General features: G+C 34.5%; 2 protein-coding genes across 10 annotated transcripts; one reads left to right on the top strand and one right to left on the bottom strand.

The window, feature by feature from the left end:
• Nucleotides 1-3,089: 3,089 nt before the first annotated feature.
• Nucleotides 3,090-9,341, top strand: LOC18448727 (NAD(P)-binding Rossmann-fold superfamily protein). 2 transcript variants are annotated; one of them, XM_006858788.4, is made up of 12 exons: nt 3,090-3,774; nt 4,040-4,095; nt 4,226-4,259; nt 5,263-5,361; nt 5,492-5,640; nt 5,985-6,023; nt 6,145-6,237; nt 6,474-6,572; nt 7,671-7,775; nt 8,540-8,623; nt 8,807-8,872; nt 8,987-9,341. In XM_006858788.4, the coding sequence occupies exons 1-12, from the start codon at nt 3,699-3,701 to the stop codon at nt 9,071-9,073; spliced, it is 987 nt and encodes a 328-aa protein (XP_006858850.1). In that variant the 5' UTR covers nt 3,090-3,698; the 3' UTR covers nt 9,074-9,341. The 2 variants fall into 2 exon arrangements, 1 of the variants encoding a protein (XP_006858850.1); XR_016057304.1 differs by having other exon boundaries at nt 3,094-3,774; nt 6,138-6,237.
• Nucleotides 9,342-10,142: 801 nt separating this feature from the next.
• Nucleotides 10,143-16,008, bottom strand: HCF109 (high chlorophyll fluorescent 109). Of its 8 annotated transcripts, none has more exons than XR_016057299.1 (7): nt 15,634-16,008; nt 15,406-15,477; nt 14,497-14,717; nt 13,938-14,141; nt 12,840-13,055; nt 11,361-11,542; nt 10,143-10,643 (listed from the first exon to the last, which is right to left on the bottom strand). XR_016057299.1 is itself a non-coding variant. In XM_006858787.4 (7 exons), exons 1-7 carry the CDS (start codon nt 15,812-15,814, stop codon nt 10,348-10,350), a joined length of 1,377 nt encoding a protein of 458 aa, XP_006858849.1. In that variant the 5' UTR covers nt 15,815-16,008; the 3' UTR covers nt 10,143-10,347. The 8 variants fall into 8 exon arrangements, 3 of the variants coding, with proteins under 3 accessions (XP_006858849.1, XP_088725296.1, XP_088725298.1); XR_016057301.1 differs by having other exon boundaries at nt 11,361-11,547; nt 12,840-13,060; XR_016057303.1 differs by having other exon boundaries at nt 11,361-11,547; nt 12,840-13,060; nt 15,406-15,465; nt 15,634-15,921.
• Between the last annotated feature and the right edge of the window lie 8,757 nt (nt 16,009-24,765).

The following is a 24,765-nucleotide window of genomic DNA, read 5'->3' on the forward strand; positions in this document are numbered from 1 at the left end:
TTATTTAAAATTTTGATTATCTATTCTTCAAAAAATAGGAAAATCTAATAAAAATATAAAAAATTAATTTGTAAAATAAAAATTGACCAAAATACTCTCAAAACTTTTGGGGGGTATTTTGGTCAAATTTTATTTTGAAAATTATGCTCCTTGATGAGAATAATTAACTCATAAAATTTAAAGCGATTTGGATCTATAACAAAAAAAATTAAAATTAAAATACGAAATGAGGTTGTAACCATCAGATCGACCCAAATTCAATATGGGACATTGGCTGTCACTGTAGCAATCAGTTCGTAGGCTGATAGAATCATTTCCTTATATATATATGGGGGAAAGGATCTTGTCAGCCCACGGCCTAACATCTATAGTGTCAATCAATGGCCTAGTTGGGTCCAATCAAATGGTCATGACCGCATTGCGTATATGAATTTTCATTTTTTTTTACAAATCCAAATTATTTAAAATGGAGTGTCTATTCTTAAAAAAAATAGAAGAATCTAATAAAAATATATATAAATAATAATTTGTAAAATAAAAATTGACCAAAATACCCCTAAAAAGTTTTGGTGGCAATTTCATTTTACGAATTATTATTATTTGTTTTATTTTATTAGGTACTCCTTGATAAGAATAATTAATTCCTAAAGTTTAAAGTGATTTGGATTTATAAATAAAATAAAATAAAAAATTAAAATACGAAATGAGGTCGTGACTGTGACATCGGCCCAGATTCATTCTGGGCTGTTGACTGACACTGTAGTTATCAGCACATTAGCTGATATGATCTTTTCCCTATATATATATATATATATATATATATATATATATATATATATATATATATATATATATATATATATATATATATATATATATTTTTATTATATTCAAGTGATTTCAAATGAATGCTTAAAATATAAAGTGATTTGGATTTGTCGAAAAAAAAATGAAAATTCAAATACAAAATGATATTGTAACCGTCAGATCAACCCAAATTGAATCTGGGCCATTAGCTGACATTATAACAGTCAGCCCATGGGTTGACAGAGTCCACTCATATATATATATATATATATATATATATATATATATATATATATATATATATATATATATATATATATATATATATATATATGATGCAGTTGGCATACAGATGCATCCGTATGTGTAGAGGTAAGGTGCACCTTCAAATATTATCATGGTATATAATTTTGATGTAAAATGTTTTTAGGATTATCTCAAAATTTATATTTAATTATAAAATTTTAAATTTAAAAAATGGTTAAAATCAGGTAGATCTATAAACATATGAAAATCTTGAAAATGAACGGTGTTGATAATATGTTGTAAAATGCACTATTTTTTAGACTTCAAAATCTTTTTATTTTTCATAGTCATACATCTCGATGTCGAGATAATCAATCAAAGGGTTTTTCAACATTAAAACTACCTTTTCCGACGGATTTTTGAGGGCCATATGTGGTTCTATATTATAAGGTAGCATCCTTGTATAAACTATTTCCACATATGGGGCAACGATTTCATGCAACCGTTGTATAGTAATATAATGCAACAACTTTAAAAAACCATTTTATGGCCATTTATTTGATCCAAAATTTGAAATATACACTCTTTTCATTCTAATGAACAATCACAAAAAAAAGAAAAATTTGAAAATACAACCTAGAAAGTATTTTTTAGCCCAATTAACAGACATCGTTCATTTTGGTGGCGAGATGCTTAGATCTAAGCCTTAGAAAGATTTTTTCATTTCGAATTTTTTTGAATGGCTTTGTTATCATTAGATGAACAATGTTAAAAAAGAAAAAAATAGTTTTGAGTTTGTAAAGGCTAAGATCTTGAAATTCACAAAATGAACAGTCTAGATTCGTTTTTGGAGATGACTCATTTTGACCCTATCTAGGGTTCAAATTTAAATTTTTTTTTGGGGAGGGGGAAGGGTGTGTGTATAAAATTGGAGTTCATACAAACACCACAAACATGGTTTTCTAGAAATATTGTTGCACTATACTATGATCCAACCGTTGCATTGAATCATTGCTCTATATATAAAGGTCTAAACGATCCATGTTGAATAGTGTAATTTTATTTTTATTGTTTTTTGGTCAAATACATGTTTATTTTAATTGGGCTGGTAGCTTCTAGTCTAAAGATTAAGGCTATAAAGGAATGTTTAACAAATAGGTTTAGCCTAATCTGGCAGGTTTTGACAATAGTTTAGGCTAATTAGTCGGCTTTAGTTAATGAGTTGGATGAATTAAGAAGGCTTTAGCTTAGTTAATCATAGTTTAAGGCTAACTAATTAGAATTTTCATAATTAGTGACTTATATGGGATTTCTAATTTGTTATATGGTCCCTAGTGTAGTTTATGTTAGAAAGGGTGTATTTGGATGGGATGAAAGTCTGATTTTAGGTCTGGAATGGATCTAGGTCAAGACCGAATCAGATTTCCTTGAATTCCATGAGCAGGGAAAAGGGTGTCTACAACTGTATATTTATTTATTTTTGGGTCAAGCCAATGCTAGCCTGAACTTGGCCAACAAATTATTGAGACATCGAGATTGATCTGGGCCCTTTGTGCAAACTTTACATGCGACCCGACCTGCCCTGAATTGGATAGCCCTGTTAACGACCTTAGAAACCGCTTGAAACTTGGTGCTTGAGGATGTGTTTCAACCTAAAAGGTGTCAACTTTATACAGTAGAAGTAAAGTGCATTTTAAAAATCTATTAGAAGAGGTTGTTCCAACATCGAAAAACCTTTGACCATAACGACTTCGAGATATATGAATATACAAAAAAGAAAAAAAAAATCAAGTCCTAAACGTAATACATTATCTTGACTGTTCATTTTTTAAATTTTACGTATTTATATATCTACTCGATGTACAATGTTTTTATAGCTTTAAATTCATAACTAGGGGTAAAAATAGATTTTAAGACCATCGAAAGGGTTTTCGGCACTGCAAATTAATCTTTTAGTAAGATTTAGAGGTACATCTTGATTGTTTAACCCAATCCAAACTTACTATTAGAATTGAAAGAGGGCACATTTGAATAGTGTAGTTGAGAACACATCACCAACTTTTCCACAATGGAAATGCTTGTCACTGAAATGATGGCATTATGTGCCAAAAATTAACAAAGCGAATAGTGCTATTTGCACGAAGATAGGGGTCGCAATGGACCCAGACCGACCCAAGACCTGAGGGGTAGATCTAATCCTGGTCCGATATGGGTTTAAAAATTAAACCGAACAGGTTGGATCCAGGTCCAAATCTTGTGCCCGAATATAATGTGTCGGGGCCTTGAAAATCTTGGGTTTGGCCCACAAGAATGTATTTTGAGATTGCTTCCATTTAGCCCAGCCCACCTTGATCGAGCCAAGGTCGGGCTTGGGGATTAGGGCGGGCTAAGGAAATGGTGCCCTATTTTTATTGAGGCATATTGCCACCCGCTGGAGTTAGTGTACAATATGCTCCAACGGAGCATGATACACGCGCTGATCATCCATGGTCATGATTTGCCCGTGCCTTGCCCGCGTGTGATCTAGTTGCATCCGGATTTCCCCCGACTGAGAGTTAGAGACACAACTGCAATGGTTTGTGTTCCCTCTTGTGGCGTGTGGACTTCATTCTAGAGAGAGAGGAAAAAGATTAGAGAGAGAAGAAATGGTGGGTGTGGTTTTGATTTGTATGGTAACAACTGCTATCATTTGGCTCTTCTTCAAGTTTGCCAAGGCAGAAGGTGCTCCCCTGCTTCATTTTTCCTGAAATTTTTTGCCTATGTTTCCTTTTCATTGTATAGATAATTTCTTGTTAAACTTTTTTTTTGTTTCTGAATCCTGTGAGAGTAAAAGAGTTTGTTGGGGTTTTTCAGATATTTGGGATTTCCAAGTCTTCTGTAAATTAGAAATTTTTTGCTGGCTAATTTATTTGAATTGATTTATTTTTCTTAAATATTCTGATTTTATATGGTTGAAAACAATGGTTTTCATTGAGGGGATTTGCAGGGGATTTCACACTACTGGCAAAAGGAGCAGCTAAGCGGGAGGAAGTGGAAGATAAGGTGGGTTTTTTTTTCTCTTTTTCCATTTATCTGATTTTTAGAGAGAGAGAGAGAGAGAGAGGAGAGAGAGAGAGAGAGAGAGAGAGAGATGGGTCAGTTTTTAATGTTTGGATTTTCTTCCATTGATTAGGTTGTGTGGATTACAGGCGCAAGTGGTGGCATCGGTGAGTAAAAGAGAAATTTGTTATCAGTTGTGTGAATTTTGCTGCTACGATCTGGATTTTGCCTTTATATTCATTTAGACTTTCAAATCAAACCTCCAATCGATCGTGCATAAAAATTTGCTATGCATGGAGTTCAATTCATATAATTTGACTGTAATTGTGTTGCTCAATATATATATGATTTTTATTTCAAACAAAAATTTGTTCCTTTATAAGTTTGTACAAATTTATGGTTTACTTTCTTTTCTCAAGTTCACTGTTTCTTGCCCCCGCTCAGCAACTGTCTAATTGATCCATTTTACAGGCAAGTTATTGATCATGTAGCATAGACCGGCTTTTTACAAGTTTTTTTACACTAACGACACAACACCCATACTTGACACTTCAAAAACACATTCACTTCTCAATGTTTCTTCTTAAACAGACATTATAAAAGTACTTAATGTGATCTAAAATCACAGCATCCTCTTATTTAAATGGTGTTTGGAAGGTGTCATTTCTGAAAGGGTAATTTTAGAATTGTTGTTTGTGGTGCGGTTATGTTATCTTGTATGACAAGATAATTCAACTTCTTTCATACTGTTTCATTACTTTGATGCTATGATCTTTGTGTCCGCCAATCATGAAGCTTCCTCTGTGACTTATATGCAAGCTATCCATAACATGGTAATTGAGCCACAGAATGGGAGTGTTTTGGTCCAAAATGAAGCTAACTGGATCTCTTTCACAGAAAGAATACATCAGAGAAGAGAAACATCTTCTCATTGTGCCATTGTAGAGCAATGGTTTGGGCCAAAGTGAAGCGAAATGGAATTACTTTCTTTCTTAGAAATTATAAATGACATACTCATTAACAGAACTACTTGATAGTTAGGAAAAGTTTGGGAAACGAGCAAAAACTCATAATATTTCCCCATCTACTTCTACAGTTATTAAATTCTTTTCCTAACATGAAGGAGGAATCAAGCGTATGGTGGGTGATAGTATTATTTTTGTTTTTCAGGGGAGGTTCTTGCCAAACAGTTTGCTAATTTAGGTGCGAAACTGATCATTTCTGCGCGACGAGAAGTGGAGCTAGAGCGTGTCAAAGCTGAACTTGTAGGTATGAATTTTCATTTAAGTATGCGGTTGAACTTTTAGTGTTTTAGCATTGAGAACTAACCCCACTTTTCCTTTTCACTAATATTCTAGTGAGTTTTATTCTTCTTGGTTTGTGCTTGGTCTACGTATAGGTAAACATGCTCCTCATGGAGTTAAAATATTACCTTTGGATTTGGCATCTGGCAAGGAGTCATTAAAAGAAGCAGTTGAGAAAGCAGAGTCTTTCTTTCCTGATTCTGGTGTCGATTATATGGTTCACAATGCAGCTCATGAACGCCCTGTGAGTTTATATCCTGTTCCTTCAGAATGCCCAAAATTGATGTGTAATATATGCCCTAACATGGAATCCGTTAAATGTTGAATTATGATCTGTGACTAGGGGTTCTGTGATGTATGCTGTATGCTGGATCATGACCTCATGTGAGGGCTGATGAGAGAAAGAGTGAGACCCACTGTCGCGGTCATGATTCCAACTCTCTATATCACCATTCATCATTTCAATGGAGACTGATCACCTAATGGACTATAGTTTATCCATAGTTTGTAGGATTATAGTATACTTTCCGTAAAAAGATGCATTGCTTGTTTCTAATATGCCTTGACAACTAATTCTTGGTTTTGCAGAAAACGTCAATTCTAGATGTGACTGAGGCATCTTTCAAGGTAGTAACAATAAACAATTGTTACTCTTATAAAAAAAAAGCAATAAACAATTGTTACTAATTGCTGATATTTAGTTCCAATATATACATATCTTTTATTCTGATCTGTTTTCAGCTCTCAGGCCACATTTGATGTGAATGTCGTCGGAACAATCATACTCACCCAACAACTTCTACCTTTCATGTTGAAGAGGGGAAAGGGTCATTTCATCGTGGTATGTTCAAAAAATCAATTTTATTAAAAAAAAAAAAAAAGTTCAAGAAATCAGTTGGTTTGGCATTGTTGCTCGAAATTAATTTATTGATTCATGTGGTCAATACCATCTCCTGAGTCCTGATTCTTTGTATTGAGTTGATATCAATGCTATACCTGGTCAGTTTCTACATAACCGATGATAATTTAAATTCAATACACTTCTGGTCTGGTTTTTTACCTTTTTTTTTGTTACAGATGAGTAGTGCAGCAGGAAAGGCTCCTGCACCAGGTCAAGCTGTGTATTCTGCTTCCAAGCATGCTGTGAATGGATACTTCCATACCTTACGTTCAGAGGTTGACTTGTGTTTGGCTCTATTTATTGCATTTTAAAAATATCTTCAGCATGAGACTGTTTTTTCTTATATTATGATTTGTTTAGTAGCCTTTGGAATGGTGGGTAGATCAATTTCTATAGGCAGTTGCTCAGTTTTCCAAAACTTTAGCTATTTCCACGAGCAGTTGCTAAATATGCATTCCACATTCCTTTGCCACTTTTATGCATGTATATGGTGGCTTGGTAGTTCAGAAAATTGTTGATAATGATTTAGATTTTCCCCAAATATATATAGGAATTGTATATGAGACACTTATCTTTGTTCCAAAGAAGTCACAATTAATCCTAGTCATTAGATGTCAAATTGGATGGCTTAGGATGTGTCACAAAATTCGAGAATGCTTTTTTTGAACTTTGAGACTAGTGAATGACACTCTTAGAACCACCAGATTTGAAAGGAAAAGAGTGATTGTGACCTCCTTGTACCAAAAGTAAATGGTCTCTTTAAATACTTTTTCATATATATATATATATGACAATGCTAACAATGGGTTGTCACATAAAATGAATAGTAGTTTAGGTTATGCTCCTAGTTGTTAGATCTTGATTGGATACTTGAAAATATGTATTATTGTTCTATTTGGTTTTATAAATCAGATAGATATGGAATTTTGGGCGTGTGTATTACATATAGTGTGCAAAAGAAAAAATATAAAATTAATTTTTTCTTTATCTTAAAATGACTAAACTACCCCTAAAATATGATTGGGTAATTTGGTAGTTTTAAATTTTATAAATATTTCTTTATATTTTTATATGGTGTGTAATAGTATATAGACTAAATTTCAGCTTAATCTGATTTGTAAAAAATGATTAAAATTCAAATAATAATATGCATTTGAAATCCGCCAATCAAGATCAGGCGGTTGAGAGCATAATCTAAATTACTGTTCATTTTTTGTGACAACCTATAGGCAGCTTCTTCTGTATATATGTATATATTTGACATCATTTCGTCTTTGATGAAGCTTCTCTCAAAGAAGAAAACTACCAGGGAAATGTTAATTTTAAGTAATTTATACTGTCTCGATGTGATTTATTCTCTATCTTACTTACAGCTCTGTGGGAAAGGAATTATGGTGACTGTTGTCTGTCCTGGACCCATAGATACTTCAAAAAACCTGCAAGCAGGTAGTGCAACGGAGCAAAAGCGTTCGTCTGAGGTACTATTCACTTATATTTCTTGAGTGGTGACCACTGTAGGTCCCATGTGTGTAGAATGTATGACATGTGATATTTGACCAGTTGGAAGGCTTTTCTGTCACTTATTTATTATATTGGGTGTACCTTAAATTTTAGATTTTTGGAAATATCTTACCTGAATGATCTAGGTGCTTCTATCCCCATTGAGTAGGTTGACATTTAAAAAAATGCACATTTTGTGACTGGGATCATGTTGCTGCATACTTGTAAATGAAGAAATTGGTTTTGTGGGATAACGTCCTAGTTGAAGCAGGAAATTAAGTTTTTAACACCTTCTTATGAGGCTTCCCAGATTTATTGTGTCCCTGTGCCCTAGCTCCATGTTACTGAATGAATGACATTGCACCTATCTGAAATGAGTTTGCTCGGATCCCTTAGGCCAGTCTTTGTACTAGAAATGTGTCTTTGCAGAACTTGGGGAAACTTTCATAGGATGAAAAAAGAGACATGAAGAAAACAAGGACAAACTACCATCATACACCATCTTTCAGGGGGAATGGATGGTGGATGCCCCTTTGGTATTACCATGTATCATTGGTGGATGTCCCTTTTTGTTAAGACTTCGACATTTTCAGTCTCTGCCAATCTCCACCATCTGTCATGGGGAATGGATGGTGGATGCCCCTTTGCTATACCATGCACCAATGGTGCATGGTAAACTTTCTCTTTTCATGAAATCAAATTTACCCAAGTTAACTACATTTATTATGTTTGTACTCAACAGGAACGAGTATCGGCATCAAGATGTGCAGAGCTAACCATTGTTGCAGCAACACATGGACTGAAGGAAGCTTGGATTTCATATCAGGTCAGTCTCATGTTATGAACCTTTTGTCATTTCAACATATTTTCTTTGTGTAGGTCATGAAATCTGTCATTTCAAGTCCTTGACATACTCTTTATTAATATGAATTTTTAATTTTTTTGGTTTATGGGATTAGCTAGATGAGTTTATGCTGTTCAAAATCTAATAAGATGGACTTATTTGCAGCCTGTACTTGCTGTCATGTATCTAGTGCAATACATGCCAACCCTTGGCTACTTTGTCATGGATAAGGTGAAATATCTAACTCATCATTTTCATTTCCATTTTATCATTCAATGATTTGATGCTTAAAGAAAAAAAAAGGAAAAAGATCGACTCATGCTATCCGATAAATGGTTCTTCTAGATTGGAGCAAAGCGAGTGGAGGCGGCATTGCAACAAAGCAACACCTACGGTTGGAACTTACTATTTGGCCAAGGAAAGAAGGACTGAACGAAGAATAATCACATTTATGATTACATTTCATGACTTGAAAAGATTTAGAGCTGGCTCAAATCAGTTAGTAACTTCATTACTGCCTCAAAAAAAAAGAAAAAAAAAAGAAAAAGGAAGACAAAAGAAGTTATGTTCTATTGTAGGCCTTAAAGCTGAGAGGGAACTGATTTATTATTATTTGTTATATGTAATTTGTTGACTAGAAATTCTACAAAGAATACGAGAGAGCAAGAATATGGATGTGAAAGCTATTAATCACTTTAAAGTTCTGGAGAGTCCTGGAATTTAATTGCTTTCAAAATTATGAATAGTTGAGAAAAGTGCCTTAAGTTCAGTTTGATTAGGGCTGGGAACGGCCTGGGCTTCTGTGGCCCTGGCCTGGCCCTTGTCCTTATACAGCTGGCCCAGGCCTGACCCAACCTGGACCAGACCAAAGAGGCCTTGGCTCAGGTCCACCCGGCCTTTTCAGGACCCGGCCAAGCTAGGCTAGGCCAAAAACAAATGAAGAAATATAAGAACCTTGGCCCGGTTCAGCCTGGCCTTAGGGTCATGATGGCTTGGCCTTGGTTTGGTTATTAGTCCTCAATTTGTGGTTCAGGCCTTAATTTTTTTAGAATCCAGCTGCCCGACTCATTGTCAAACCTAAGATTGATGAATTTAATAACGAGGTGCAGAAACAACTCGAAGATGCATGCCATAAGATTCATGTTAGAGTTTGCTAAAATAGAAAATTTGGTGCAACTTTATTGAGAGAGAGAGAGTGAGCTAACAATTTTAGATCGCATTTTTTGTAGGGCTGAAAATAGGTCTGGTCTGGGCAGAAAATGACCGGCAGCGTTTGTTCCTGGTCAAGTCCAATTCTGTTCCTGTGGCACACTCGAGGAGGAAGAGAGAGTAATGATGAGAAAGAGAACTGATCGGATCCCAACTTGGTAGTAAGAGAGAGAGTAATATGAGAGAGAACTAATCGGATCCCAACGTGGTAAACTACTGTGGACTACATCATGGAGAGATACATGACCAAAATGGCTTCTCACTTCAGTGCTACCTTCTGGGGAGAGAGAGAGAGAGAGAGGGGCTACTGATCAGATTCCAACTTGTAAAATCGTCAACTAACATAAACTACACAGATATATACACGACCAAAATGCCTTCTCACTTTATTGCTAACCGCTGGTCATATACCACCATACTTGGAAACAGTAATAAGCCTCGACCAGAGAGAAGAAGGGTGTCATACAAGTTGTAATCTATATCAACAATCTGCAGGCTTAAGCCATGGCCACCTTATTACTATACTTGAACTTGAGATAGGCCTTGATGAAGGGATCCAACTCGCCATCCATAATCGATGAAATATCAGACGTCTCATTCCCTGTGCGCACGTCCTTCACCAATTTGTAGGGATGAAATACATAATTACGTATTTGTTGCCCCCATTCTGCTTTTACTGCATCCCCTCTTATTTGCTTGATTTCCGAAGCCCGTTGCTCCTCAGCTATCACCAGTAGCTTCGCCTTCAATCTGCTCAACGCCTTGATCTTATTTGCAAGTTGGGTTCTTTCTTCTGAATTCCCAAAACCCCCCCGAAATAAAGGAAAAGAAGAAAGAAAACACAGAAGCGTGAGTGAGGATCAAGAACAGAAACTCAAATATCAAAGGCATTAATCCAAGTGGGTTTTCTATTATTTTGGGAGGGGGGAATAATCACTTAATATTTCAATGGATTATACTTTTCTCTATCTTTTTCTTCTCTTTGAAATGATCAACAATTCTAATTGCCATTTATCATGGTTCTGTGGAACAAGTTAGTTCAGCAGTACAATCATGATCACCTAAGTAAACAACAACACATGCCAAGAATATGGAAACTCCCGATTAAGCAAAGCCAAATATTTCAATTGTGTCTCAATTGATCGACTCAATGCTATCGACACCTTTCTTTTGTTCTCATTTCGATTGCTGCTGGTGATGTGTCATTTCCTTGAAGTCTTACCAATGCTTAATAATAGTATGCGGACCTTGCATTATTCAAAAAATTGCAAGTTGCTAAATTCTAAATTAAGATAGCTTGCCTTTTACGTATATTTTATGATAGGGTGAAATTATTTCCTTTTGAGAAAATGTAAATCTCGTCAACTGCTAAAGCTGATGTTGTAAATTTGGTTAATAATATGCTCACCACAACATATTAGTGATGCTTAAAACTTGCTAAAGAGCGAAATTTGAGCAAGTTGCACTTTGTTTAGTGATTAAGATCACAAGAGTTTTGTTGAAAGCAAACCTGTGCAGCGAACTGCGATGCCTGTAGGAATATGAACAACTCGAACAGCCGTTTCTACTTTGTTCACATTTTGACCCCCTTTCCCACCTGCTCTAGTGTAGCTTATTTCTAGATCTTCATCTGGTATCTCAACATTTAAGGAGTCTTCAGGGAGAAGTGGCATCACTTCTACACCTGCAAAGCTGGTCTAAAGAAAATGTTTAAAATCATGGCTTCATGGAAAATATTTTACAATATCGTGAAATACAAAGCATGAAACTTGCGCCTCCTTACTGGTTCAAAGTGTTCTGTTTATCAATAATATGTATAAAAAGAACAGTTAAGTATATGCAAGAAATATCCGTGTTTCATATGTTTTCTCTCAGGTTTGTCTACAAAACTTGTCATTTTCTCTCTGGTCTTCATGCATTTTCCTTTTCTCTTTGAACTTTATTTTTTTCATTTTATTTTGGTAGCCCAGTGGAGAAAGGGTCCCCAGCCTATGGTAGGAATAGAAATTAAGATGTCATGTTGCCTAGCCTCGAGCCCATTATATGAAAATGTTGGCCATTGAACAATTTAAATATCTGCATATAACACTAGTCCCTTAATTTAAATATCAGAAAGAAGAGTGCTAAAACTTTCTCAAATAACAGAAAACAACCGTCAGTTAAGATGTTAATACCAAACTTCCAACTTGTCCCTATTGAGATGAAGGAAATCAACATGGGTAACCATGGGGAAAGAAATTTCTAGTTATTTCAAAATAAGAAACGGGACACAATGGTGATTTTACATGACATAAAGGGAAATTTTGTAACTTGCCAAATCAATAAATACTGATATGTTCTTACCTCTTTCTAAATTGTGTTGCATTGGTGATTTAAATTCAACCCCTTAAGGAATATTTTTTCTTTATTAAGAGCCTTAAAAGCTCACTTTCTACAAAACTAAAGTAGAGGTTGTGAGGCAGAGCTCTTATTGAGGTCGTGATTGCAGGTTTTGGGCAGAATACTAGCAACCGTTGCCTCCTATTTTGCACGTTTCATTGACATTTTCCATTGTAGGTGGACGCATGGTTATGGAGTTTACATAGTAGGTTGGTTTGATGGTTTTTAAAGAGTGTGGAAAAGAGAATGGCTGGTAATTTGCTGATTGTGAGGTATGCTTGTACTTACCTAGTTTTGTAATTCTTTTGTGAGAATCAAATCATATCCTTGCTTATTGCTGATGGATGTAGCTTACTCAACATATATTTGTGTGTTAGTGGTGTTTGGGTTGTAGCTTCTAGTGTGATATTTTGGGTTTTCTTATTTATTTTCTCTTGGTTTCCTTTTATTTTTTCTCAAAATTATTGCACCACATATTGTTCCTGGTTGTTTGGGTTTCTTGAGATTGATTTTCCGGTGGTAGGCAAGTAGAATTTGAGCCATTGCATTTGTTGTAGCGGGTGGCTCCTCCCAAAAGCAAATGAACAAGGAAAGAAGGAATGCTACTTACTTGGCGAAGACCTTTGGCATTAAATGGAGACTGACGAACAATACGATGTGTTCCTTTCTCCCCAGACAAGTAACCATAAGCAAAACGCCCTTCGACTTCGATTGTTGCTGACTTGATTCCAGCTTCCTCCCCCATTGATTTCTCAACTACCCTAGTCTTGTAACGCTGCTTCTCACTCCATCTCAAGTACATTCTGAGAAGCATGTCAGCCCAATCCTGCACTGGAATAAACCAACTATATTGATAAAAATATAATTTATTTTGACAAGTTAGATTGATGAAAATATACGGGGACATCTTTTCCGAACTTCCAATTGACACATCATAATGGAAAACAAGCAAAAGGCAGTAGAATCTGTGCTTGCATAAACAAACACATGCACATGGAGCATCACTATATTGGAACTCAGCAATTGAACAAACAATAGACAGTAGAACGTATGCTTGCATGCACAAATATACGAATACAGAAGTATAAATGTGCCTACAAAACACATGGGCTATTATGATTTGGAATTTACTTTATCCTTCACATTGAAAGACAAACAAAAAAACATACATTCATGTACGTCATCAGTACTGTGAATCAAAGGCAGGGCCCTAACAAACTAGCTGAGACTGTTCAGGAAGCAAGTTTTGGTCCTAGACTTTTATCAAAGTTGAACTGATGCAGAAGATCCCTTCATTGTGTGAGACATACGGTTCTGCATAATACTAGGAAGAAACCCAACTAACACGATATTAAAAGAGTCGTATACTATCCAAGGGAGAATGCCATATATTTCATGGAACCAGATGGGCAACTAAAGGATTTCACAGGACCCACATCGACATTATACAAAGCAAAAGCAGATTATCTCTCACCACACGCCCAATAAGAATTGGATGCGGCAGTGGATGAGAGGAGCTACCCAAGTACAAGGTTCCTACAACTATGAACTGGCAACTGAAATCATTGACACACACATGCATTTTCTAAAATAGCTTGGTCTTTCTTCCACAAAATCCAAGAAAGAAGCTTCATATCCATCACAAATAGCAAAAGAACAAATTCCAACACCGATGATACTTTGTTTTGGACTATGAAAAATATGTTACCTGAGCATCAGTTCCTCCAGCACCTGCAGTGATAGTTACTACAGCTCCTTCTTTATCATATGGCCCGGAAAGCAACTGCGTTAATTCATACCGATCTAGAGCCTTATTCAAGTCTAAAATGAGTTTAGATGCCTCTTCAAGAAGCCCAGCATCTGTGGATTCCATCTCCTCTGTCAATTTTATTACCATTTCAGCATCTTGAGCCTGCCATCATTTTATTGGTCCACACCATCTTACTTATAGAGATCATAATAAAAATAAAACATAAAGAGGAAAGAGATAGAGAAGTTAAAAGGGCCATCACATAACATTCTCATGTAATGAGGTTTGTATTCAAACAAACATGTCATGATGTTAATTAATGTCATGAACCAATGATCATATACAAACTATTTAGCAAAAATGAATTCTAGAACCTGGAGAGATGAGATGGGTTAGTAATCTAAAGCGACACCCCTCCCCCCCTCCCACAAAAATAAAATAAAATCAGGTAGATCTCCTCAAAACCACTGAAATGTGACTAATAAAAATTGAATGCAGTAGATACCAGGTTACAAACCTTTGATTCAAAATCTGTAAGCAGCTTAATTTTATCTTTGACATCTGTTAAGGCAAGCAGAGTTTGTTGTGCTTTAGCAGGTTCATCCCACAAAGAACTCTTAGCTGCTTCTTTCTCCAAAAGGGAAAGCTCTTCTTCCAATTGAGCTAGACCAGCAGAAGCTCTTATCTCATCCACACGCTTTTGAGTGGTTTCCACATCTTTACGAAGAGTATAAAAATCTGACAACCATCGCACACAAATAAGAATTTGATGGTAACTTGGATGACAGAATGGGAGAAGTTAAAAATCAGACAGGAAGCAATTATGCAACTGCTCCTCATGACATAAATTGAACTAACAACTAAAGAGCATCAATTTCCATCTAAAGCTACTAATTCAGCTTAATCAGAACTAAATTTCGTTAGTTTTCAAATTTATTTTATTTTTTGCTTATTTTTTCAATTGGGTTGCTGGGATTTGAGCTAGAAACTTCAGGTTTACTGTTTCTGAGACAAATAGCTTCATACCCAAAAAAAGATGAATAGATAAAGAATAAGAAGAAGGGCACACCAAGTAATTCTAGATTTGAACGTATAATGAGAATGCAAAAAAAAAAAAAAACCAGTGTTCTTCATTTTTAAACTTTTCAAATACATATTATTTGAAGCAAGGTGCCATATAAAACAACAAACAAATCAACCCACCAAGTATCAATAATCTCATTATTGCAAAAAGCCAAAAAAATTAACCTTTTTATTTGCTTAGTTTAACCCAATAATTTTAATAAAAGTTAATCCATATGGGTTGTATCCAAAACCATGATCAACCTAATGGCTGGAACCAACTATATAAATAAATAAATGATAAATAAATGAATAAAATGTAAACATGAACGATTTAAACTGGGAAAAAAAGCTAAAAATTCACCCTGAATTGCCCACTCAGTTGTTGCAACGCCTGTTCCACCACTAGATTGGCCATCCGAAGCTGAAATTCTAACTAAAAAAAATCCCGATATTAATATCACAGAGAAAAGCACACAATCCATATAAACAGCACTATTTCACAGAAATAGTATAATTAGGGAATAAAAAAAAAACATTGAACAGTACACAAACTCCATAGAAATTCTAGAGCTAGGGAATCCCAACTGACCAGGGCGTAGAAAACGATTCTGATTCGAAGAAAACTGTGAGAAAACAGAAGGAGAAATCAATGAAGAGGAGATTTTTTGTGTAATAGTAAAATACTGTGATAAAGATTGAATCTGTGGTACTTTGGGGCTTATTTTAGGGATTAGGGTTTGAATTGGGCTAAGAATTTGCAGAGAGTCCATGACAACGAGAAAATGGAGGGAAATGAAACTTCACTTCTTCCGAAAGGAAGATAAGATTGATATGGACGGTCCAGATTTCATGTTTGACATGCTACACTAGTTCTGAACCGATAGATGCTTCTCCAATTCTACGGTCCCCATTCTCGTTTTATGATGATGTTACTGCCTTATACTACATCAGAACCGTCCATATGAACTTGTGCAGTCTTTGTTTACTCATATTTACGAACTCATTTGTTACATGACAGAAGTCCTGGACCGACAGATTACTACTCCAATTCGACGGTCCCCATTGTTGTATTTATGATGATGCGGATGCCTTGTACTAGATCAAAACCGTCCATTGATATGAGTCTCAATAAAGGACCCAGGGCTTTTTTTTATAGGACTTTAAACTTTTCATTAGTTGGTTGCAAGTTGGGGTAAATAAGGTGAGTTATTTTAAGTAGCCGATATAAGATTTTGTCAAAACAAATTTTGAATCTACATTATATGCTTATATTAGGGTATTGCTTTGATAAAGTAGAATGATGAATCAAGATTTATGTGCCGTTCCTACATATTTGAAACAATGTTCTTACCATTGATAATCCTCCTTTGGCTTTCTAATGCATTAATTGACCGTATCTTTTGCTTAAGCCTATAGTTTCTATAAGTCCTAGGACTCAAAAAGGTAGACATGCGTCCCCCCCCTTCAGGATCCATTTTTACAATGGAATTTTGACTTAATATCTTACCTAAATATAATATCTAATATGGATATTATGAATGTCCACAAATAAATAATTTGTAAAACAAAAGTGATAATTTTTTGAATTTTACTATAAATTTTGATTTTACCTCCTTTTAAAGAGATCTGAACCCACATTTATCTTTAAGATGGATGTGTGATACCTCAGGAGAGTTATTCATCCCCTTGATGCATAAATCACTTTACTTTTGCTTGATTCACCATTTTGACTAGTATTTAAAAAGGCGAACTCTGGCACCAATTTCGAGTCCTGCCATTTAAGTCCTGCATTAGGCCATTCTGAGTTGGACCAAGCTATTTCAATAAAAAACCAAAATCAAAGGATAAAATGTGGAGACTTGAGTTACTCCACCCTATATGATAAAATTAAAAGATGTTGGCGACAATTTTTTTTAGCTCTATTTCAAGCTGACTCAAGCGATTATAAGTAGACTCAATGAGTTTTAAAAATTACTTAAACACATAGTAGACATGTAACAGACATTTTGTTTGAAGATTTATATAGTAAATAAGGAAATTTGGCTCTTGGCTTTCGAAAAGTTTATCAAGATTTTATCCATGTTTTAAAATAGTGAATTTATAATTGTTGAGGTAATATGAGAAAGTTTACAAAGCCAGGGCTTCACTAGCCCACTTAAAATCTCACTAGACAAGGTAGTTCGAGCTTAAAAATTATTTAAATTGTTTATCATCCACAATCATGGATGTCAAAATTGCTGGCCCCAAAAATATTTTTCGCAACGAACCATTTATTTTGAGATTTCATAGATCTGCTAGCTTTGCACCATGCTTGGAACTCCAAACTCTACATTTAGGGGGAGAAATAAATTAATAGGCTAACGAGATGTTTTTCAACAATTTATCAGTGTTTTTATGAACTGCTTGATCAAAATCGCATAAAGCTGCAGCTATGTGGAAATCAAACATAAATAGAATAGACACATTATGGAACGAGTTATCTCATCGTTAAAACCAATGTTATGGATAAGATCAATGAGGGTTTTAATCTAGTCAAAATTGGTCCAACCACTTATCAAACAGGTTAGACGAATTTAGAGGAAATAAAAATGCAAGATGATATAATATTGAAATATACAAAATGTATTAACTTTTTTTTCTCAACTTTATTTAGTTAGTCGAATCATCAAAAACCAACTAGTTCGACCGGCCAAAGCAATGTAAATATTGGTTTTAATTGATTTTCAATCAAATCAAATTTTTATTATGAATTAGATTGGCCAAAGCACCTGACCACCAGTTCGGTCTGATTTCGATAGCAATGATTAAAACTTAAAAGAGTGGAAGTGTTCACGCGAGTTAAAGATATTCAAAATCTAAAAGCTTTTAAATATACCTGCTTTGCTTCATCTATCCATTTATTTTAAATGGAAAATTTAGGTAAGGTGTCTAACTTCAATAATCAAAGTGAAACAGACCTTCAAACCTTGTTAGAAGATTGAGTGATTGTGCTGCCCGCTATGATAATATGGGAGAGAGACTAAATAGTAATAAACACTTATTAATCAGGAAATCTATCAAAATGCCCCTAAACAAGGCCAGCTATTTAACATTTTATTCATTTAGACTATTCCAACTCATGCTCCTTGTTTTTAGTGGGCTTTATGAAATTTAAACAAAAAGAAAGGAATAAAATGTTAAATAGTTCATCTTTTAATTGTATTTTTGATCAATTTCCTTTTATTCAAATTAACATTTGAACCTCATTACTAGTGTACAGAAAATCGACTCAGCCAAGGTACTTAGCCCTTTGTTGAGCTGAGTAACTCGGTCGAGTTAGGTACACTAAAAAAAAGTTTAAAAAATCTATAAAAAATATTTAAAAATAAGAAAAAGTTGAAGAGGTTATTAGAATCATTAGGATAATAAATAAGATGAAAAAACTATAAAAGTTGGATATTCAAAAAGTAGACTTGAATATTCGATATAATTTTAAAAAAGGGAAAAATCTGAAAGATCCCAATTATTATTAAACATTAACAAAATTTTCAAAAGAAGTATTTATAAGCATTATGCTAATGTTTTCTTTATATATATATATATATATATATATATATATATATATATATATATATATATATATATATATATATATATATATATATATATATATATATATATATATATATATATATATTGCATTTATTTAAACATGGGAAGTTGTAAACCTAACTCCTTAAGAACTCACGTTTGAGTTACTTGGCCGAGTCCAAGAGGACTGGGCCCAGTCCCAACATCCTTCACATTGCAACGGAAAAGTGTATGACGGAGATAGAGGGTGTTTGGGAGCTCTGCCTCCCGTGCTTATCAAATTGAATTTTGATTGCAGTTCCTTCAATAATTCAGGATCTACAGGCGTGAGTGGTTTCATTAGGAATCACAAGGGCCTTGTTTGGATGTAATTTCTAAAAGGGCTATGCTTTATGAAAACAAAGTAAAGTGTTATATGGAATGATAAGGAATCCTAATCAAGAAAGTACTTTGGGCATAAAAAATCTCCATGATGGCTCTAAAATTAATTTCCAATATCGATTATGAAATTTGAAGCTCATACATCTTGCCGATCCATGAATATTTATTTTTAGGGCAAAACTGTCGGTTTAGATAATGTCTTATAATATGTACTATTTTTATGGCTTAAAATCCAATTTTTTTTACAACCATAATGATCAAGGCCAGGATCCATGAATATTTATTTCTAGGGCAAAACGGTCAGGCTTAGATAATATCTTATAATATGTACTATTTTTATGGCTTAAAATCCAATTTTTTTTAAGTCAAGGCCTAGATGATCTATTTAAAGGTTTTCCAATGTCTCTACATGATCTAAATAAGGAGCATGAATGAAACCTGTGATATGTTATTAAACCACCGCCACATGGATGAAACCTGTGTGATATGTTGTTAAAGGTTTTCTATTTAAAGGTTTTATTTGCCTCATTTGCTGAAACCTCTCTACATGGTCTAAATAAGTAGCATGAATGAAACCTGTGAAATGTTATTAAACCACCGACACATGGATGAAACCTGTGATAGGTTATTAAACCACCGACACCAATATTACTAATCGAGCTATCATCAAAATTCAGCTGGAAAGCCTTTTGAAGCGGAGCTTTCCAATACCTAACAATCTTTCTTTGAAGGTCTAGATTTACCCCTATCGAAAATCTCTCAAAATTTAAACTGTAAATCATGTCTAGAAACACCCCAACAATCCTCTGTCACTAACACCCAACTCATACATGACTCCAAAATTCTTCTCGTAATGCTCTACTCATCCGTACTCGCATTGTAAAAAATCCCCATGCCTTTTGGTTCCAAAGTTGCCAAACTCCGGCAGCCCTTAGAACGGTAATAGGGAAAGATTCAAATGATCAAAAGATATTTGAAACCAAACCCGGAATGGAAACCTACAATCTAAAAAATCCACATCCAAATATTATTGAAAAAAATTTACGGAAAATTTTGTATAGAACCTTAATTCCTCGTATTATTTCATCGTAGACCATCATTCCGTTTTTTTTTCAAGCGGCATAAAGAAATCCTTAAGTATTTCACTGTACCCCTCATATCTTATCTCTTTCTTTTATTGACTTTTGACCATAAAAATTAAACACAACAAATCTTTTTATATTATTTCAACCTAGAAACTTTTTTAACACTCTTTTCCCCTTTTCACTTATAAATTTTTTTTTTTTGAGTTGAAATGGTATAACATGATTTGTTGGGGCTAATTTTTATGATAAAAATTCAATAAAAGAGGGAGATAAGATGAGGGGTATGGTGAAATCTTTAGGGGTTTTCCTTATGCCGCTTGAAAGAAAAACGGAAAGAGGGTTTACCATGAAATAATATGAAGAATTAGGGTTCTATACGAAATTTTTCCAAAAATTTATATAATGCAAGGCTCAAACAATCAAATTAGAGCACAACTATAAAAATTCACTAGACAAGGTTATTTCACTAGACAAGGGTGTTTTCACTAGACAACGTTGTTTTGATACCCAATAATCTTCAAATTGACCATCTCGACCTTAAGACGCATGGGGGTGAAAAAAAAATGGATTTCAAGTTTTGGAAATAGTGTATCTTGTAATACATTTTTTGACCATCTATTTTCAAGATTTTAAGTTTTCATAGATCCGATTGATCTACATTATTTTTAAAACTTTAAGTTTTATAATCAAAGATGATAATATATTTTTTAAGGCTATCACAGAGAACTCCAATATTAAAACCATATTTCTCAATACTATTTGAAGGTGCACTTTAGTTTGATGGTTTAGAACCTCAGCCTTATATAAACTTTACCCTCTCCCTAAATCTCTGCAATTGAAAAACACTAAAAAATTAAATACCCAACCTCAATCTAAATATTTATAAATTAAAAAATTCACTACATCACTAATAGTATTCATCTTCAACAAAAACCAATAGACCAGAAAATTAAAAACCCAACCTTAATCAATCTATAAATTAAAAAATGCACTACATCACTACTCCCTAACCCAATCATGGGTTTATGGTGGTAGATATGGCAGCAAGGACGCAGCTCCTTAACCCATTCATGGGTCCTGAATTCACTCAAGTAGGAACGACTGTTCGGATTTGAAGCAAGTGGTGTTGTTGCATGCAATCCCCTTCAAACTTATATCATAGTCATTGACATCGCTCGAACTCGAAGGCGGTGGTGCTGCACCACCACCACTTTCAATTTTCTTCAGGTGTACCACACCGCCATTGCCATTATTCGAATTTGGAGGAGGTTGTGCTGCCCCATGACCGATTTTGAAAATTGTCAAGAATCCGCTGCTTTCGATGCTTGTTCCACCCTACATAAACCAAAAAACGATTAAGAGCCCCGATACAAATCCATCGCATCCGATACAAGGTCCAAATTCTCCAAACTATACCTATAATGAAAGTGAAGTAAATGGTGTTTGAAATGGCAGCAAGAATGTTCAACTTGTGGGGTTTATGTGGCCTTTAAAGGCCTATGAGTATGTGTTGAAACACTTTTATTATAGTGAAACGTAAACTCAGTGAGAGTGTGATCCCTCGAGGACTATACTAAACAAATGATGTTTGTTTATGTTGGACTGTGCTTATCTATATAGGCCAGTCGGTTGGAAAATCCAAGGTACTTAGGTATAAAGAATTAAACCGATGAGGGTTTTGGTTTAGGCCTTGATGAGGTCGGAGCTTATGCCTAAATAAGTGAGCCGAGGGACTGTGTGACCTTTGTATGTGATGGTAGGCCTACTGAGACGGGGGCCAAAACTCCATTCATGTTCCATCACACGGCATGCATATCGATAGATTGTTCGGGAAACCCAGATATCCACCTTTGGGTGAAGCGTATGCACGTGCGAGCGATACCCATATGCACTATAGAGCTGTGGTCGCATCAGGTCGTGGTGACCTTGACTCGTCTCTAGGGGAGGACCTGTAATCCACATACTGGAATTGCGACCCTTGATTCATCGACCTGACTTTGGTGACCTACTAATAAGCCCCTGCTTAGACTGTGGGTCATGGAAAACACTGGGTGGATTCGATAAAGCTAGTATTGTCTGTAGTCCACAATTGAAAGTGGAGTACCCCATTATCACATATTGAATTCCTAAAACCATATGGATCTTTTTCCCATCATATTAATTTCATTGTATTCATTTTATTATTGAAATGTTTTTAGTTTTATTATTTGAATTTTTATGAATCTCTCAATATTTTATTTATGTTTTTTGGACTTAAAAAATACAGTTATTGATTTACAATATTGTAAAAATTCACCTATTAAATTGTTTAATTTTAAAATTGTTTATAAAATTCCATGGGGGGCCCAAGGTGCACATGGGCCCACCATGTGGCATGTGGGTGGGGGCCCACATGTGCCACAAAGGGATGGCATGCCCCACCCCTTGGATTCTCTTGTTGCTTTGTGCTCAAGTTTATTAAATATAGTAACTTTGATTTTGTGGCATGTGGTCAAATCTTGGAAGGGAAATATTGACCTTATCTTATTTGGTAGTATTTATTTGCTTGATAATTATTGACATATCCTTATGGAATATGCGATAAGGATCATGCACTTTTATGGAAAGCAAGATATTTATTTTATTTAAATATATTGATGGGAAAATAGTTCAAGCAAAAGTGGATAATGGTCATAACACATTTCATAATGTTGACGGCCCATCTATGGAATGGATGACTCAGATCTCTCACCCCACCAGTCACATTGATCAACGGTCTAGATTCAATCTCATAAAAGAGGCAAATTATGAGAAAACCCTAAAAAACGCTAAACCTAAATATCTACTATAAATAAGGGTGCTCTCCCCCAATCTCTACACACAACCTCTCTCTCTCTTCTCTCTCTCACCTCTCTCCCTTAGAGGGGCACACCTTATTCTCTCTCCTCCATATTTCTCTCTATAACTTCCTCTCTCTAAAATCCTAAGTAGTACTCTCTCTCTCCTCTCCAAAACCCTAGGTAATACTCTCTCTTTCCACTCTAGACCTAAAAGAAACTAATGGTTAGAAAAATTAAAGGGAAGCCTAAGTTAGGTTTGGGGGTTAAGGTTTAGTAGAGATTTTGAGGGTGGTTACATAGTTTGGCCAAAATTAGCTATTTCGGTTCGAGATTTAAGCTAGACGACAGATCCCACACCATTGGATGTAGTGACTCGGTGTGGTGTGTAAAAAACCCGATTGAAGTAATCTACGGCATAATTTTTTTTATTTTTTTATTTTATATTATCAAGCACATATGAGGTTGTACGAATGACATCAAGTAGTTGAGATTTATATTATTGATGTGTTATTTATTTTTTGGAATTTCTATTGTTTGTAATAAGACCATCTCTGAGTGATCTTACTGTCAAAATTATAAAGGGTGATTATTTTTTATTAAAAAAAAAATAATATTTTCCTGACGAAAAAAGATCACATAGGTCTTTCTTTCACAATTGGCGCGATTTCAACTCCCTGATACATTTGAAGCGGTTGCAGAAGAAATATACACAAATTTCTTATTCACAACTTTAATGGAGAGAGAATTGAGAGAAGAAGAAGCTAAATAATGGATGAATTCAACTTTCAATGCAGCTTGTAAGACATCCGCCTGCTTCTAACCCTATTTAGAGGAAGCAAACTTAATTTAATCTATGGCCTATTGTAACGGGGGATCTTATTGGAGATAGGAATGAGTTTAGAGAGAGAGGTTTTAGAGAGAGAGAGAGAGTTTTCTCAATCTATGACCTATTTTAACTGGGGATCCTATTGGAGATCGGAATGAGTTTAGAGAGAGTTTTTTTGAGAGAGAATTTATTTAGAGAGAGAATTGACGTGCCATGAGACCAAGATTTTATGAGTTTATTTAAAGAAAGAGAGTGGGAAATCCATGGGATATGGGGGTAAAGATTTCATGCGTACTATGAGTAACATTAGGATCCTAATTTGGGGATATAAGTTGTTCACGATATAGATTAATATTAGGATCCTCAATTGGGGGATGTAAGCTCTTCAAGATTTATTAAAAGATTTATATTAAAAGATTTTAAATTTTACTATCTAAAAATAATAATGTCACAAGATTGAATAGAGATTTATCCAATTTTTTGAGAAGATATCTTCATCATCATTTTAGCATTTGCCCAATTAATTGGGGTCATTTTTTAGCATGAGATATGTGCAAGTTATAAAACTTAATATTCAAAATTTCCCTTGTTGAAAATAATTATTTAGTGATTCTTGAGTAGTTTTCAAAATTTTAGAGTAAAAATTCCTCTTACATAGTGTTTATTTATTTTAAATTCGGCCTATTTTTCTCTTTGTCTTGATTTTTCCATACCTTAGTTTTCATAGTCAACAAGAGAGACATGGTGCTATGGGTATTAGGATAAGGTTTCATATACGTATTTAAGGAGAATTTATATCTAATTAATTATTAATAAGATAATTGTCTTATCCATATTCTAATTAGAATATATATCTAACTAGGATAAGATTTCATAATATTGGAGAATATATATCTAATTAATTATTGGAAAAAGTTTATAAAAAGTTACAACATTAAAATGTAGAAATAAAGATGTACCTCAAAAATCTATTAGAAAAGGTTTTTTTCTAATTGATCATCTCATCATTGAGATATATGAATATGAAAAAAAAAAAGAAA

Source organism: Amborella trichopoda, chromosome 6 (assembly GCF_054954075.1).
Source record: "Amborella trichopoda isolate Santa Cruz 75 chromosome 6, AtrichopodaSantaCruz75HAP2 v2.0, whole genome shotgun sequence".
NCBI lineage: Eukaryota > Viridiplantae > Streptophyta > Magnoliopsida > Amborellales > Amborellaceae > Amborella > Amborella trichopoda.